At 37.1% G+C, this 13,933-nt stretch overlaps 2 protein-coding genes across 2 annotated transcripts in view; one reads left to right on the forward strand and one right to left on the reverse strand.

The window, feature by feature from the left end:
- ABCB11 (ATP binding cassette subfamily B member 11) overlaps positions 1-6,949 on the reverse strand; it is a 47,002-nt gene extending 40,053 nt beyond the window's left edge. Inside the window, exons 1-4 of the mRNA XM_074829967.1 lie at positions 6,874-6,949; positions 1,858-1,879; positions 407-454; positions 263-311 (exon numbers count right to left, since the gene is read on the reverse strand). Coding sequence (XP_074686068.1) covers positions 263-311; positions 407-454; positions 1,858-1,879; positions 6,874-6,949 — 195 coding nt within the window. The remainder of the gene's footprint in view (positions 1-262; positions 312-406; positions 455-1,857; positions 1,880-6,873) is intronic.
- Positions 1-13,933, forward strand: part of DHRS9 (dehydrogenase/reductase 9) — a 32,412-nt gene that overhangs the window by 7,159 nt on the left and 11,320 nt on the right. The window lies entirely within an intron of this gene.

A 13,933-nucleotide genomic window follows, 5' to 3' on the forward strand; every position in this document is an offset into this window, starting at 1 on the left:
CCACATCTTACCTGTAGGTTCAATATAATGTGCTTAATAGACAATTATGACACAAATATCTATAACTGATACCCAGCTGATAAAATGACAAAGGGTTCTATTAAATTCCCATTGACTTTAATGGCAGGATTTCATGCCAAATGGTTTAATCCTTAGAAGTTTGGCTTAGTCACAGCTTTTCCCCAAAACAACCATATAGATTATTGTCTCTTATTCTGCAGCACAATACAGATAAAATATTTGTAGCCATTGCTTTCATTACCAGCTGAAAGAATCCAACACGAATACTGTTTTCTTTCTTTTCTGATGACCTTCAAGAACAGAAAACATAAATTTATAAACATGTATTTTAGCACATATTTTCTTCTATATGCAAAGTTAGTGCACAGAATTGAACTTAACTCACTTTTCACTTTTCTTCTCTATAAAAGGTTCTTCATATGTATAGAAATCCCTAGGAAAAAGGATAAGATTCTACATTAATTCTTTTATTCTCTTTGTTACTTCTCTGAAATTACATTTTATTTGAGATATTTTCCCAGAATTTTAAGAGACAAGCTGTTTCTTTCAGATTTCTTTGGAACCAATGATTGATGGTTCTTTTAAATTTTAGACAGGGGCTAGAATGGAGGTTAGGTTAAAATAATCTGAAGGTTTATGCTTTGTTTCATAAGCAGCTCCTCAAAACACTGTTGCTATAATGTAGATTGTGGGTTCTTTGAGGTCAGTTAGAAAAAAACCTACCATCCAAATTTTTGGCTAGTCCTTTCTTTAAGACAGAGAAAGGTCCTGTTCCCATTCCCTCTTACATTGCCTGTATGTTCATATGTCCATAGTGGCAGTAGAATCTCTCACCCTACCATACAGGGTTTTTTCCAGTGCTCACATTATGTGTTGCTCTTCTCTATGATCATTTAAAATCTAAAGGACTAGTTGTACCATTATGGATGGGATCCATACTATAGCAAGTAATCATCAGCTGTGTACATTCAGTGATGAATGAGTAGGGATTTTCAATTTGGATAGGGTTTTTTAATGAAACAAATTAATTCAAACTATATTTGTCATGAACAGTTTTCAGAAACCAGATCCTAGAAATTCTAAAGGAAGCTTCATATGTGTAGTAGGTAGGACCATATGTGTGTTACATGTCCAAGAGAACCCAGGTTTCAAGATATGTGCAAGGACCATGGTAGACCTTGAATACTGGGCTGGTTCTCTCTGAGATAGGCAACCTGACAAAGACAAAAATTAAGAGATGCTCTTGCTTCCTCATTCTAGGACTAGTTCTTAGACTGTGTCCACTGTGTCAAAAAGAGTTGGCATAAATTACAGCACCCATTAGGATGTCCAGTCTGCTACAGAGTTGTCTCAAGATCTAGGAATAGGGAGGCTCTTAACCCTATTCAAATCTCAGATTATAGCTGAAGTTGAAGGTCTCTAAATAATTTCATCTTTTAACTATCTAGAATTCTACATTTAAATCTTAATATCTCAAGAACTCAAATGAAGTGAGATAATTCCTTTTATTTTAAAGTCTCACAGTTAAGCTTTAAGAGAAATTAATCAAGATTGATTAAAATTCCTTGAAAAACTCATTTATCAAACTAAAAGCACTGAAGAAAGATAAATTTGAATATCAAAAACATTTTCAGAAGAACACCATATTTTGCTGCCGTTTTTCTTTTTCTAAGACTGTTTTGGTCTACCTGTACCAAATAAGGCAGTTCAACTCCTAGAGAACAGCGTTTCATTAAATACCATATATTCTATAAATACATCAATTTGATCCGATGACATTAACATCTTTGAATATTCCTAGAAATATTGATTGTTCCATTTGTGTACATGACTTACTCTGATTTCTTGAAGCTGTTACCTGTTAGAGAAAATAAATGCACAGTCTAGTTAATAATTATTATTAAAGTACATAATCTTCTGTAGACATGTGAAACATAAACCCTAGAACCCCATGGGACCTGATCATTCCTGAGTTATCAGCATATTATTCCCACTGATACATCTAGCCAGGAACATGAACTGACATGGGTCCACAAATTCACTGGTACATTTATATCAATTTATGCATGTCTTCTCTTGAAGAAGTAGTCTCAAGTTTTCAGTCCCCCAGATGACAAAATGGTTTTCACTAAATACATTATTCAGGACATTTGCCAAAAGTCAACTCATTTTCATTGTAAACTATTTGCTAGTATTCAAGTACTTCTCTTGGACACTGTCTCATTGAGGAACGCTACTCTACAGCAGTCCATGCACACTACCTGAAAGGAGGAGTGGCAGCTCCTCACTCTTGCCTTCCAACAATTTAGAGACTGCAAATCCTGTGGAAGAGAGGCAGCTGTGCTCCTGGAGGGTAAGATGAACTTGTCACAGTGATGTCTGTTATTGGGATACTCTCTAAGGAACCACAGCTTAGAGAAATGGAATTATACTACAAGATACAATTATGCTATAGGGCAACTCCTTAGTCCCTGGAACAGGTCTGGATTTAGCTCCCTTTCAAGGGATGTTGTTAAATGTGTCATACCTAAAGCATAGCTTGTGTTGGCAGGGGCCCCAAAGAATTGTCATCATAAGGGCTGGTGTAGAAAATATTTGCTGTGCATCACTTGGGATGACAATGAATAAAGAGCTAGTTTTATGTATACAGCACACTTTGGATTATCTAAGGGCACTGGGCATATGCACCTTGCTCGTTTACAATGCAGTTGGCAGCTCAGCATCAGGTTCAGAACTATGGTATGCTTTTCAAGCAGTGCCTTCCTTTCTTCACATCTAGTGACACAACACTGGGCATGCACAGGCTTGTCTCACAGAGCAAACACAGAGGAATGTTGCATCACAATTCACAGAGGGTGCAAAGAAGTCACTGCAACCACAAATTTTGCCTTCATCATTTTCCTACCCAAGGGAAGAAGGCTTTTCCACTGTCTCTAGGGTTCTGCATTTCCAGTGTTAGATGGAAGCAGTCTGAGTTTGGGACTGAAGGAACAGCTGATTACATCTCCTTTCTGGGGTTAATAAGATAATTATTTAGCTTTAACTAACAGTGACTCTATTGGTTTTATTCTGTTCTGTTTGTAACTTGGGGATGGTGAAAATAAAATTCTTTCAATAAGACCATATGTGTATTCGAAGAATCCCAGACATTTTCCAGGAAGGTTCTAGTTTGTAAAATTATCATTACAAAGAATCATTTGGTGTTAGAAAAGATCTGGTTGTGAAGGAAAAAGAAACATCTGTTTGCAGTTTTTTGAAGTTTGGTGGCTGGTAACAGCTGTAGTTGTTTGAAACCATTCCTGGAAGATTCTCCAGGGTTTGTTGAAAAAGTTCAGGTTTAGAGAAAGCTTCCTCTGCAGGCTGGTAATGCAAAGTGTTTTTCAAAAAATGAAGGAATTGGTTACTGGTTTAATAATGGGAGGAACAAGAGTCTGGTGGAACAGCTTTCTGAGTCATATCAATTTAGAGAGCAAAATAAGCATTCTCCAAAGGTGAAGAAATCCTTATCTATGAACTTGAAGAGGGAAACAAGAGTATATCAATGCTATTCAAGAGTGTGAGGGAACTGCGGGCCAGCTCTTGTGGACCAGCAGTTTTTAAGAAGAGGAGAATTTGAAATTATGTTACCTATGCTTAATTTGAGAGAAAGAAAGAAACAGGTGAATAACAGTTCACACTGCTACAATTGAAAAAGTAGAAAAGAGGACAGAACATGATTTTTATAGAAAAGAATGTAGAGAAGATGAGAAAATTTATTAACTCTAAAGAAGAAAGCTATAGTAATCTTCAAATGCTCAAAAAATTTTGAAAGAGGAATTAAGGGATGTAAGAAAGAAATTTTATAATTTGAAGAAAAAACAGAATCAGAGAAAAGTGGAAGAGCATTGCCAAGAATTTGAGTTTTTACTGGTATTGTGAGAACACAGTAAAAGTTAAGGAAATCTGAGGAAATCAGATACTTGATTCAAGTGATGAAAAATTGTACTCAAAAGGCTTCCAACTAAAGCTGGCTCTTAACTACACCTACAGATGTAGTGTTCAAAGTTTGATCCAGAGATGGCTAATTCTTACTAATATGTATAAAAGATGGTTATTGAAACAAACCTCACCGATCAATCAACAGAATGCCAGTAAATTTTTGAAGCAATGATGTTTGCTTTGGGAAAGGTTCTCTAGCAGTTCAACAAACTGCTCACTACATTAAGCAGAAAACACAGTGCATTTCCAAGGAAACTGAGAAATCAGAGGCAAACTCACCTCTTAGGCCAAAAAAACCCCCAATTGTGAAAAGAGGAATAGCTTTGGTCCCCATAGAAAGTCTTCTGCCAAAATCCCATAACAAGTAAAAGCGACAAGTAGGTAAGACAAACCAGCAGACGAAAAACAACCCCCTAAACCAGCTAGATAAATCTGGGCAATCTAGGGGTTCTAAGTAAGTTGCTGGAGCAAAGTCTTCTGTCCCAGAAGTCAAATGACATATACCCTTAACCTATTCACTCCCTTTTCTCATCATTCCTCCTGCCTCTCCACCAATATTAGAGTCCACAATGCCCCATGCATTGAAACTGCCTTTAGTTAGCAGCCTAAGTGAGAAGTTTTAAAAACAAAACAAAACAGCTGGGGCGGGGAGTAAGGAGATCTGTACTGCTTCAGCATGAAAATGGCTGCTCATTCCAGCAGGATGCAGAGCAGTGTGCTGGGGTAACAATATACTGGGGAGAGAGCAGACTTTCAGAGAACATTAACATTGGTTTCTTTCACAGTCTTGGAGCTGAGGTTGCTGTTGCTGTGTTGCAGACTTTAAAATCAGCTCCAAAATCTAGCATGCCAGCTTTGATTTTAAGAATACATTTGAGCTATTCGGAGGATAATTTCCTACACTATCTTCTTACCAGCTGTAGCAATAGATTTGAAGTTCCTAACAAAAACAGACCTTTGAATCTGTTGAATAGGAGATTATCTAGTCTATCAGAATAATCCCAACACAGTGAAAGAAATTTGATGAGGGTGGTTAAAACCAAAGGAATTATCTGGCTAACACAGAGAGACAGAAGATGGTAATATAACACCTTCTGCACATGAAGCTCTTGTTCAGTTTCTGATGTCAGAGCAATAAACAAGCACATGTACAGTCTTCTGATGGAACAGCTGCTTTTATGTTTCCAGGTATCAGTGAATCTCTACGAAGATAACCAGGCAAGGCGTAGCCCAAACTCAGACTGAATACTCCAAATGTGTTCAGACTCTACTGCTACGCCCACAGTCCTATGAGACACCCTATTATAGATAAAGATTGGAAGGAAATCCCAAACCCAAACAATGAATTATACTAGATTTGATAATACAGACTTAGCATCAATCAGCAACTACTAAGTTTTAAAAAAAACAACTGACACCACAGATCAAGTTATAGCTGGGACACTGTGGGAGAGAGGCTTGAAGAGGGCTCTTATATTAAACAAAGTCTTGAAAAAGTTTGATTATTGTCTGGAATTTCATTATATACATGGTTATGTGAAGAATTTTGCTGCATGCCACAAGTTTTAACAAAAGTTAGATGTATGTTTCCTATGGAATGAAAGAGGCTGAGGCCGGACTGCCTTAAACCTGAGCTGTTGTCTAGGCAGGGGGGAAAAAAAAAAATCACTGTAACTCAGTCTAGTATGGTTTGCGTTGGTTTCTTTTGTTGGTGAAAAATAGTTCTGAGAGAGGGACTGTCTTTCAACGTGATTCTCCAGTTTTCTGGAGGTAATCTGTCATAAAGTATTTCAAGTGAAATAAAACTGCATAGTCTTTATCAGTATCCAGCTTGATTGTTCTAACAAGACATCTGATGAATTAAAAGAAAAAAAGAGAACCCAAGATAAAAAAGCATCCCTCCTCCTCAAGCTGTGTTTTGCTCAGAGCCAACCTGAGAGCACCTATTTTTGTGATGAAGCAGGTGAAACTGGGAGTGAATGCCACATTTGTAAATCCCTATAAGGCCTGTGTTTAGAACGGCTATTTCATGCATGGTCTGAAGCATTTCATTGGGTCCTAGGAGAATGTTTTTAATGAAAGCTTAAACACTTCCAGGATTAGGCCACAGCTGTCAGAGAATTTGAAAATATAAGATGTATGTATGCTTAGAGAATCTGGTGATATCTGAGTGCTGGAATACTTTTGTGAACCTTTTTGCTCTATGTGAGGAGCATGTACATTGCACTGTATTGCAATTTGTCTTTCATTATGTGCTACTCTTTTGCTTTCCTTTGTATATTACATTCAGTATAAATATTTAATGCCCATCTCATAGTCAGTTTTACTCGTCTTATAAATAGAACTCAAAATATTTAGCAGTTTCTCTGATGTTTCACCTTGAGTCTTGCTGCCTTTGGATTGGCAAAATGAAAAAGTGTACATTGCAAAGGAAAAATGGAAGAAAAGAGGAAAAGCTCTGATGAGGAGAAGTAATGCAGATCTTCGCATAGCAAGAGCTGATAAGAATTCTGCCAAATAAAAGTATTACTACAGATATATGTTTGTTGAAAGAAGCTGTAGAAACTATAGAACTTTTTTTTTTCCCCAGTAAAGGCCTTTTACTTGTACATCAAAGTGATGAGTATAAAACCCTAGGTAGATAGTAGGCTGATAAGTAAAGGTTATCCATGAGTATGGATTGTTATATGTAGTTTTTACAGAAAAGTTTTTTGCAAGCAGTATACCCATAACAGCAGGTACCACATAACTCTATATTTATTCCACAGATTATTTGCTTTGTATTCTGTAGACTATTTGCTCCACTTAGGCCACCCACCACCTATTTTACATGCTTTATAAAATAAGGAGTTGACTGAAGAATAAACTTCTTACATTTGCCATCCAAGTCAAAAGCATAGTTATCCTCTCCCAATCTCTTGATGCTACGTAGAACGACAGGGTCAGACATGATGATTAGTTACTTAAATCAGAAGTCCTAAAGAGAGGGGAGGGGGGAAAAAGAAAGAGTATCAGCATACATTTGTCTGTGAACATACAACAATATTACGTTAAACTACTGCTTACCTCAGTTTTGCCCTCATTATCCCAGGGCAGTGCCACTGCTCACAACACAAGTTATAACAGAATATATATCCCAGACACAGTGAAACAACAGAGTAGAAAAACACCTCAGAGAAGCCTGCCTGACTCACACCTAAGTGCAAGGCCTCTGAAAGGCTTCAGTGCCTCGAATGAGGGCTGCTCTGCAGGGCTTTGCAGCCCACTGCAAACAGCCCTGTCCCCATTAATGGCTCTATTAAAATAAACTACCAGTTCTGTGCAGGTCATATCCGTAGGTTATAGACTGAGATATTAATATGACAGATCTTGCCTCAGTTACAAGGGAGCGGCAGGCAGGAGACCCGCCCCTGCCTTGTCCTGTCCCAGCTGGCAGTGGCCATCAGGACCATGACAGGGGGACAATCGGGGAACAGGAGGGGTGACCAGGGGAAGACCCCCAGGCCACACCAACATCTGCAGAATCACCACCACCAGCTGCACTCCCACAGCTCTTGGCTGGGATGAGTTACACAGCAGACCTGATCCTCTGAACAGCTTTATTCCTAATTGGTCACACTGACATGCTAAGCTGATGTCATACACGAGAAGAAATAAGGAGACAAAGTTAACACTTTTTTGTGAGGCAAAATGTGCCAGTAACACTAGTTTTGGCCGGGCAGGCCTAGCATCCGAGATGGCACCTGGGGAATAGTGCTGCAGAAGCCCTCTCCAAAACATGTTCTTTTATAACCAAAGTTATCTCATCCACACCTTTGTTTAATGTAATGTATCCCAAAGCATAGTTATAACGCCTTATTCCAGTCATTAAACATCAACATTTGTATGTTTATACTTCTGTATAAACCTCTGACAACCTCTCATTTCAAGCATATTACAACACATTCAGATAACAAAGCTTTAACAACTTTTACCTAAATAATACAAGACATAAGACTGTAAAAGACACATTTCCACAGTTTATTTGTGTTACACACCTGACTTCCCAGCCAGCTGAGTTTAGCCCTCTAAAGGAACCACTTCTTTTCTGCTAATAGTAGTATAACTACCAAAATCCTTCATATTGGCAACAGCAGTGTGATTAGCTATAGCTGGGCAGCTCCTCACAAGTGGGAAGAGCTGAGAAGCAGCTTGGCTCTGAAATTACCAGAGGATGAAGGAAATACGCCTATTCCTGGATTGAAATGGGGCAACATAATAGGAGCCAGACCAGTGGTTCAGGGTGCATGTGTGACTTTTAATAATTTCAGTTCCCATAAAGTCCCAACCTTTCATTTTTGTTACTTTTCCCTCCAAACTAGCTTTCAAGAAGTGCTGATTCCCAACAAAACCCTTCTCTTTTTTATCTTCTTCACCTGAATTTTTTGTGTACATCTCTTGGCGCATCACTGAATCATCAGGCTGGAAAGTCCAAAGTCTCTTGATTAAATCTACGCATCCAAGGCAAAGTTCATTTATTCTTGTTTCATTTTAACTGATGTTTATCAAAGATGTCTGAAGAACTCCCCAGGCAATTAGTGCTTCACTATTCTTTTTCCTAAAATAGTTTTTCCCTAATGTCTACTCTGAATCTTACCTGTCATAATTTAAACCCCTTACTTCTTGTGCAATCCACCAAGGATATGGAATATAATATTCCTTTCCACTTTATAACTAGTCTGTATTTATTTGAATAATAATAGAAAGTCTTCCTCTTCAGATGAAGCAAGCAACTCATTCAGTTTTCCTTGGTAGGGTGTATTTCCTAAACTTCTGATAATTTCCACTAGTGTCCTTTGGATTCTAGCACATCTTTCCTGAAGTGATGAGTGCATAACACCACTACAGCACCAGTTTTACCAACACTGAGCAAAGGAGAAATATTATTTCATGTTTCACAGATTATATTCCTGTTTATACGACCCAATATGACATTTGTTTTTTTAACTGAAGTATCACATCATTGATTCACATTCAGTTTGTAATCCACCAAAGCCACTCACTTTTTGCAAACAATTGCTACAGAGCCAGTTGCTTTCCAAACTACATTTTCACAGTTGATTAATCCTGCCTGCTATTGTCCATATTTAATAGCACCTTACATTCTTCAGCCCATTTTACCTGTTCGTTAAGGGGATTTTGACTTCTAGTTCTGTTCTTCAGCATATCTGCAGTCTGTCCTATGTCATGATCGAATTTAATAAGGATGTTCTCCATTGTGTAATCCACATCATTATCAATATTACTGGATTATACCAGAAGCAAGACAGACCTCTGCAGAACTTCATTCAGTGCATCCATTCATTTGGACATTGGTTCATTAATTGCTACTCTATAGATGTAGGTTTTTCTTGTCTAAAAGTTTCTGATGAGCAGAGATGATTTAGTCATCCTCTGGTTGGTAAATTCTAATCCCTTCACATTCTGTGACCCAAATTCTCTCCTTAGGTAAATGTGTAAAGCCAAATTACCACTGCAATAGCAAAATGTCTGGCCAGGACTAGAATAGTCACTTACAACATAAAATCACAGGAGCCTTTAATTAATCCCCACATAATCACAGGAGCTTTTAATTAATCCCCACATAGAGTGAAAAAATTTACAATTTTAATCGTAATTTTTCCATTCTCTGAGACAGATGGCAAACGGGCTGAACAAATTATAGTACTTCCTTAGTTAAAGTCTCTACCATGTGCACATTTCCAAGTTCTCTTTCTGCTCTTTTATACAACAGAGAAAGCACATAACACCTGCTTCTGACCAGAAAAAGGAAAGCATCATATTCCTATCACTGTTTCACATGGGACCTATCTACAAATCATTAAATTTCACTTCAGCTGGATTTGCATCAGGCATATGGAAGAGGATTTAACAAGGGCTTAATTTCCAGATGACATTATTAAATTTATATTGAAATAAACATAGCTTCCCAAGAAAAGCAAGCATATATTCCTGGCAGCTTTCAGTCCCTTGAGATTGTTTTCACTGAAGAGGAGAGTGACAATTTTCCTCAAGTAGGGAAAAAATTTTCACTCCTGCAGTGAAAACATAGATCTTATTCTGCTCCTTCCCTTTTGCTGTGTCTGATAGATTGAAATAGTCTCAAACAGAAGACCTCCAACATCTCCTAAAGTTCCAGAAGTTTCTTAAGAAAATAAAAGTTTCTCAGCTCATTTTTGGCAGTTCTGTCAGTGATCACATTCTCAAGACAGTATTTTTTAATATGTCAATTCAGTTGTGAGGTTGGAGCTGGATATCTGAAAACAGATTTTTGGTCCATTTACAAAGAAGTTTGATAGTGGTGGCACAGATCCTTCACAGTGACGTGAGTCTAAGGAAAATACAACTAAGGAAAATACAACTTAAATACGCAATTGGCCTGAGGTGGGCCAGTTTTTTATCTTAAGTATATGTTTTCAGGAAGGACACGGTTAAAAAAAAAAAAAAGAATTAAAAATTTTAAAGAAAGCCATCAGTGTGAGAAAAATGATCAAATCACAATGTTTGTATCTTTGTTAAAGCTTCTTTTTGGTTCAAATGATTAAAGCACCATTGGCTGAATGAATAATTTCCAGAAGATACCAACTGCAACTATGCACTCATATTTTCTTCTGCATAAAATAGTTCACCACAATGGTAATTCTATTAGCAACTTGTCCTTAAACATAAAGACATCATTTGCTTCTAGATCTAGTACTGACTCCTTTGCACTGCTTAGCATGCGAGTAGTGGAACTGTATAAAGAAAGCTAATAGACAAACTGCTGGTTTTACACTGAAATTACTATAATTGGAAATGTCACCTGGATTATGAAAATGTGTTCTGCTGGAGTAAAGAAGCGAAGTTCCTACCTGTTCTGCTGTCAGACTAAATCTAAACTTCAAGGGTGGTATTTATACACACACATTCCGTCAGCTTTAAAATACTTTACAACTTCACAAATGTAGAAACCTATTTAAATGGATATAAACCATTTGAACCGTACTACTGAATGTGGCTCCCAGTGAAAAGCTATGAAGTGGTTAAAAAACCACCCCCACTGCATTTCTGCTTCAGAAAGATAATGGATAATGTCATACTGTAAATTGATGAAGAAGACAGAAGTAAAGCAAAGCAAAGTCACTCTCTGCCTGTCCTCTTTCAGCTATTTATTATTTGACTTTGCAACCATAACTTCTATATGAAATTTTGTAATAGAACACTGTAAAAATAAATCTGTCCTTTAAATGCTGGTATAAAACATCATGCTGGGAAATCTCATTTCAGCGCTTCCTCTGACACTGTATTTTAATGCTATGAAATGTATTTTGCAACTGATTTTTTTAAGCCTGAATGCTGATGCAGTTTTAAATAATAGGAAAAGTGGAAAAAAACCCGATGATTGATAGACTTGAATAAGAATTCTAGTTACAAACACTTGCTAGAGCTAAACTTTCTGGAATGATGTCACTTTTCCAATAAAATTGTGACTGTCCCACATTTTTTAAAGGAAACTCATTTTTCCTATATTTTCTAAAGCTCAATACATCAAATACTATACCCATACTATCCTGTCCAGCAGACATCATCCATTAGCTGATTTAAACAGATTAGTATAGCAGATTAGTATGTTGTACAAGAATATAATAATTATTAATAATAATAATAACAATAATAATAATAACCTTCCTCAGAGTCTGAATGTTTAACTGGGGATCACTTCCAACATCTTGAAAAAAACTGTTGCTGATAGCTGCATTAAAAATTATTTAGATAATAGAAATCAAAGATAATAGAAGGCATTAGATCATCCCATCTACCTGTGTGTGTGCAAAATACAAACTAGGAGCAGAGAATACCTCAGAAACTGCACTAAAGTGAAACAGCATTTTACTCTAGCCAGTTAAAGTATGGCTGCTGGATTTTTGATAAAGAAAAATCTTTAAGGAACTCAAAATCCAGATTTAAACAAGTAATACTTGGAAAACACTAACAAAGGAACATATCCTATAGAATGAAGTAACATTGGGACCTCATCCAAAGCCCTTTGGAATCTTTTTCAAATCACATCTTTATTCAGATCAGATATTAACTTAACATAAATGGGGTGGGGAAACCCAATGAAAATTGGTCCTGAAAGCACTAGCCTTCATTTTCTTTAAAACTAGGTTCCTCAGATATTGATAGCATACATGCAGAAAGACTTTTTGCTTCAAAATAGAACTTGAATGTCTTGTTCTTCAAACAGTCCCATTCAGAAGAAACCAAAAAATCCCCCAAAAATCCAAGTAAACAAACAAAAGAAAAACAATCAAACAAAACCAAAAAAAAAAACCCCAAACACTAACTGTGCAAAGGGAATTTAGCATTTAGCTTAAATTGTTCTGAAGGAAAAATACAGGTACATTTCAGTTCAGGAAATTCCATCAGTTAACTCTGAAACATTAAACATTATAGATTTTTTACTCACCTGTGGCTTTGAAAAATCATGTATCATAGAACAAATTGCAAGAATCCTGTTCAATTAGTCAGTGAAGCACCCAACCATGTCTCATCATGTTTTCATTATTCTAGACCATTTGTCAGAACTGAATCTTTAAATTGGGCATTGGCTATTTGCACCTGGGTCAATAACCATGCGGTCACAATGGTTACAGTTCATTGACATTTAATGGAGGGTTTAAATTTGACTAATGTAATCTCACAACATAAAGTCAGGGCACTTGGAAACCAATTATACACGAGGAGACCAGATGGTTCTCTGAAAAAAAAAAAACCTCACAATGAATGTATGGGAAGAGATTATTGTAGCATTATTTTATCAGCTTTAATATAGAACTACTTTATTAGCCATGCAATAATTCAGTTACACTACTGTCCCTGCAGTAAATAGCTGAATAATATGGAAACTATCAGCTGAATAATATGAAAACTGGTTCAGAGATCAAGCTAAATTCAGATTAAAAACTTGCTCAAAAGCTTTGTTTTCTAACCTATAACTTGTCCCTCTCCCTATGGCTTTTAATATTTTACCACTCTTCCTTTAAAATGAAGATTTTTACAACCTGGAAGCTCCTGAATAGTAGTGAATTCTCGTTGGAGATGAGCCCTCCATAGATTTTTCAATAAGAGGCACAGGTGAGGACAATGCTATGACCTCAGCCAATGTCACCACAGTTTAGAGGGAAATGGCAAACATGGTTTAGTTCCCCTCTGAAATCACTTCTCACTTCGAAGAGCCCTGACTGATAGGACAAGATAGAAAGGCAATGCCTTAATCTTAGTGACTGTCAGCTCTCCTAAAGCCTTCTGTGCTCTCAAATTTTCCATCATAAAGCCTCATGCACAAAAGTGCATCACGATTAAATGTAGTTAACCAGAAGTCCATTTTCTTTGTATAGCATCATTACTGAGTTCACAGTGACAGCATAACCAATCACAAACCCGGTGCCTTCTCCCATTTTCTTAACAAAAAGAAGTCTACATCTATACTAATGTACACAGCATAGCTTTGAGAATAACACTATCTGAGATAATGTCACAGTGCTAATCATCTTGTCCACCACATGATAGAGCCAGAGAAAAAAAAAATAGTTATTTGCAGTGCAGAGCACAGGAGTGGAAAGGCTGGAGGAAAAATTATATGGTGGAGCAGAACTCTGCTTTGTTTCATTCTCCTCTGACAGCTTCTTCGGGAGCAACATGCCCAAAGGTCATGCAATGCCTTTGCTTTTCAAGGTACTTGAGCAGAGCTCACACTTAGCATACAAGGAAGTCCAGCATCTCCAGACAAGGCCTGGCTTGCCAGAGACAGAATATAATTTTAGTTTTACACAAATTACTTCAGTCTTTTCACTTACAGACTTTGCTCATCTAAGCATTGGAAAAGTGCGTGCAGAGCCCGTTTCACAGTGCT

The sequence above is a fragment of the Strix aluco genome, chromosome 6 (assembly GCF_031877795.1).
Source record: "Strix aluco isolate bStrAlu1 chromosome 6, bStrAlu1.hap1, whole genome shotgun sequence".
NCBI lineage: Eukaryota > Metazoa > Chordata > Aves > Strigiformes > Strigidae > Strix > Strix aluco.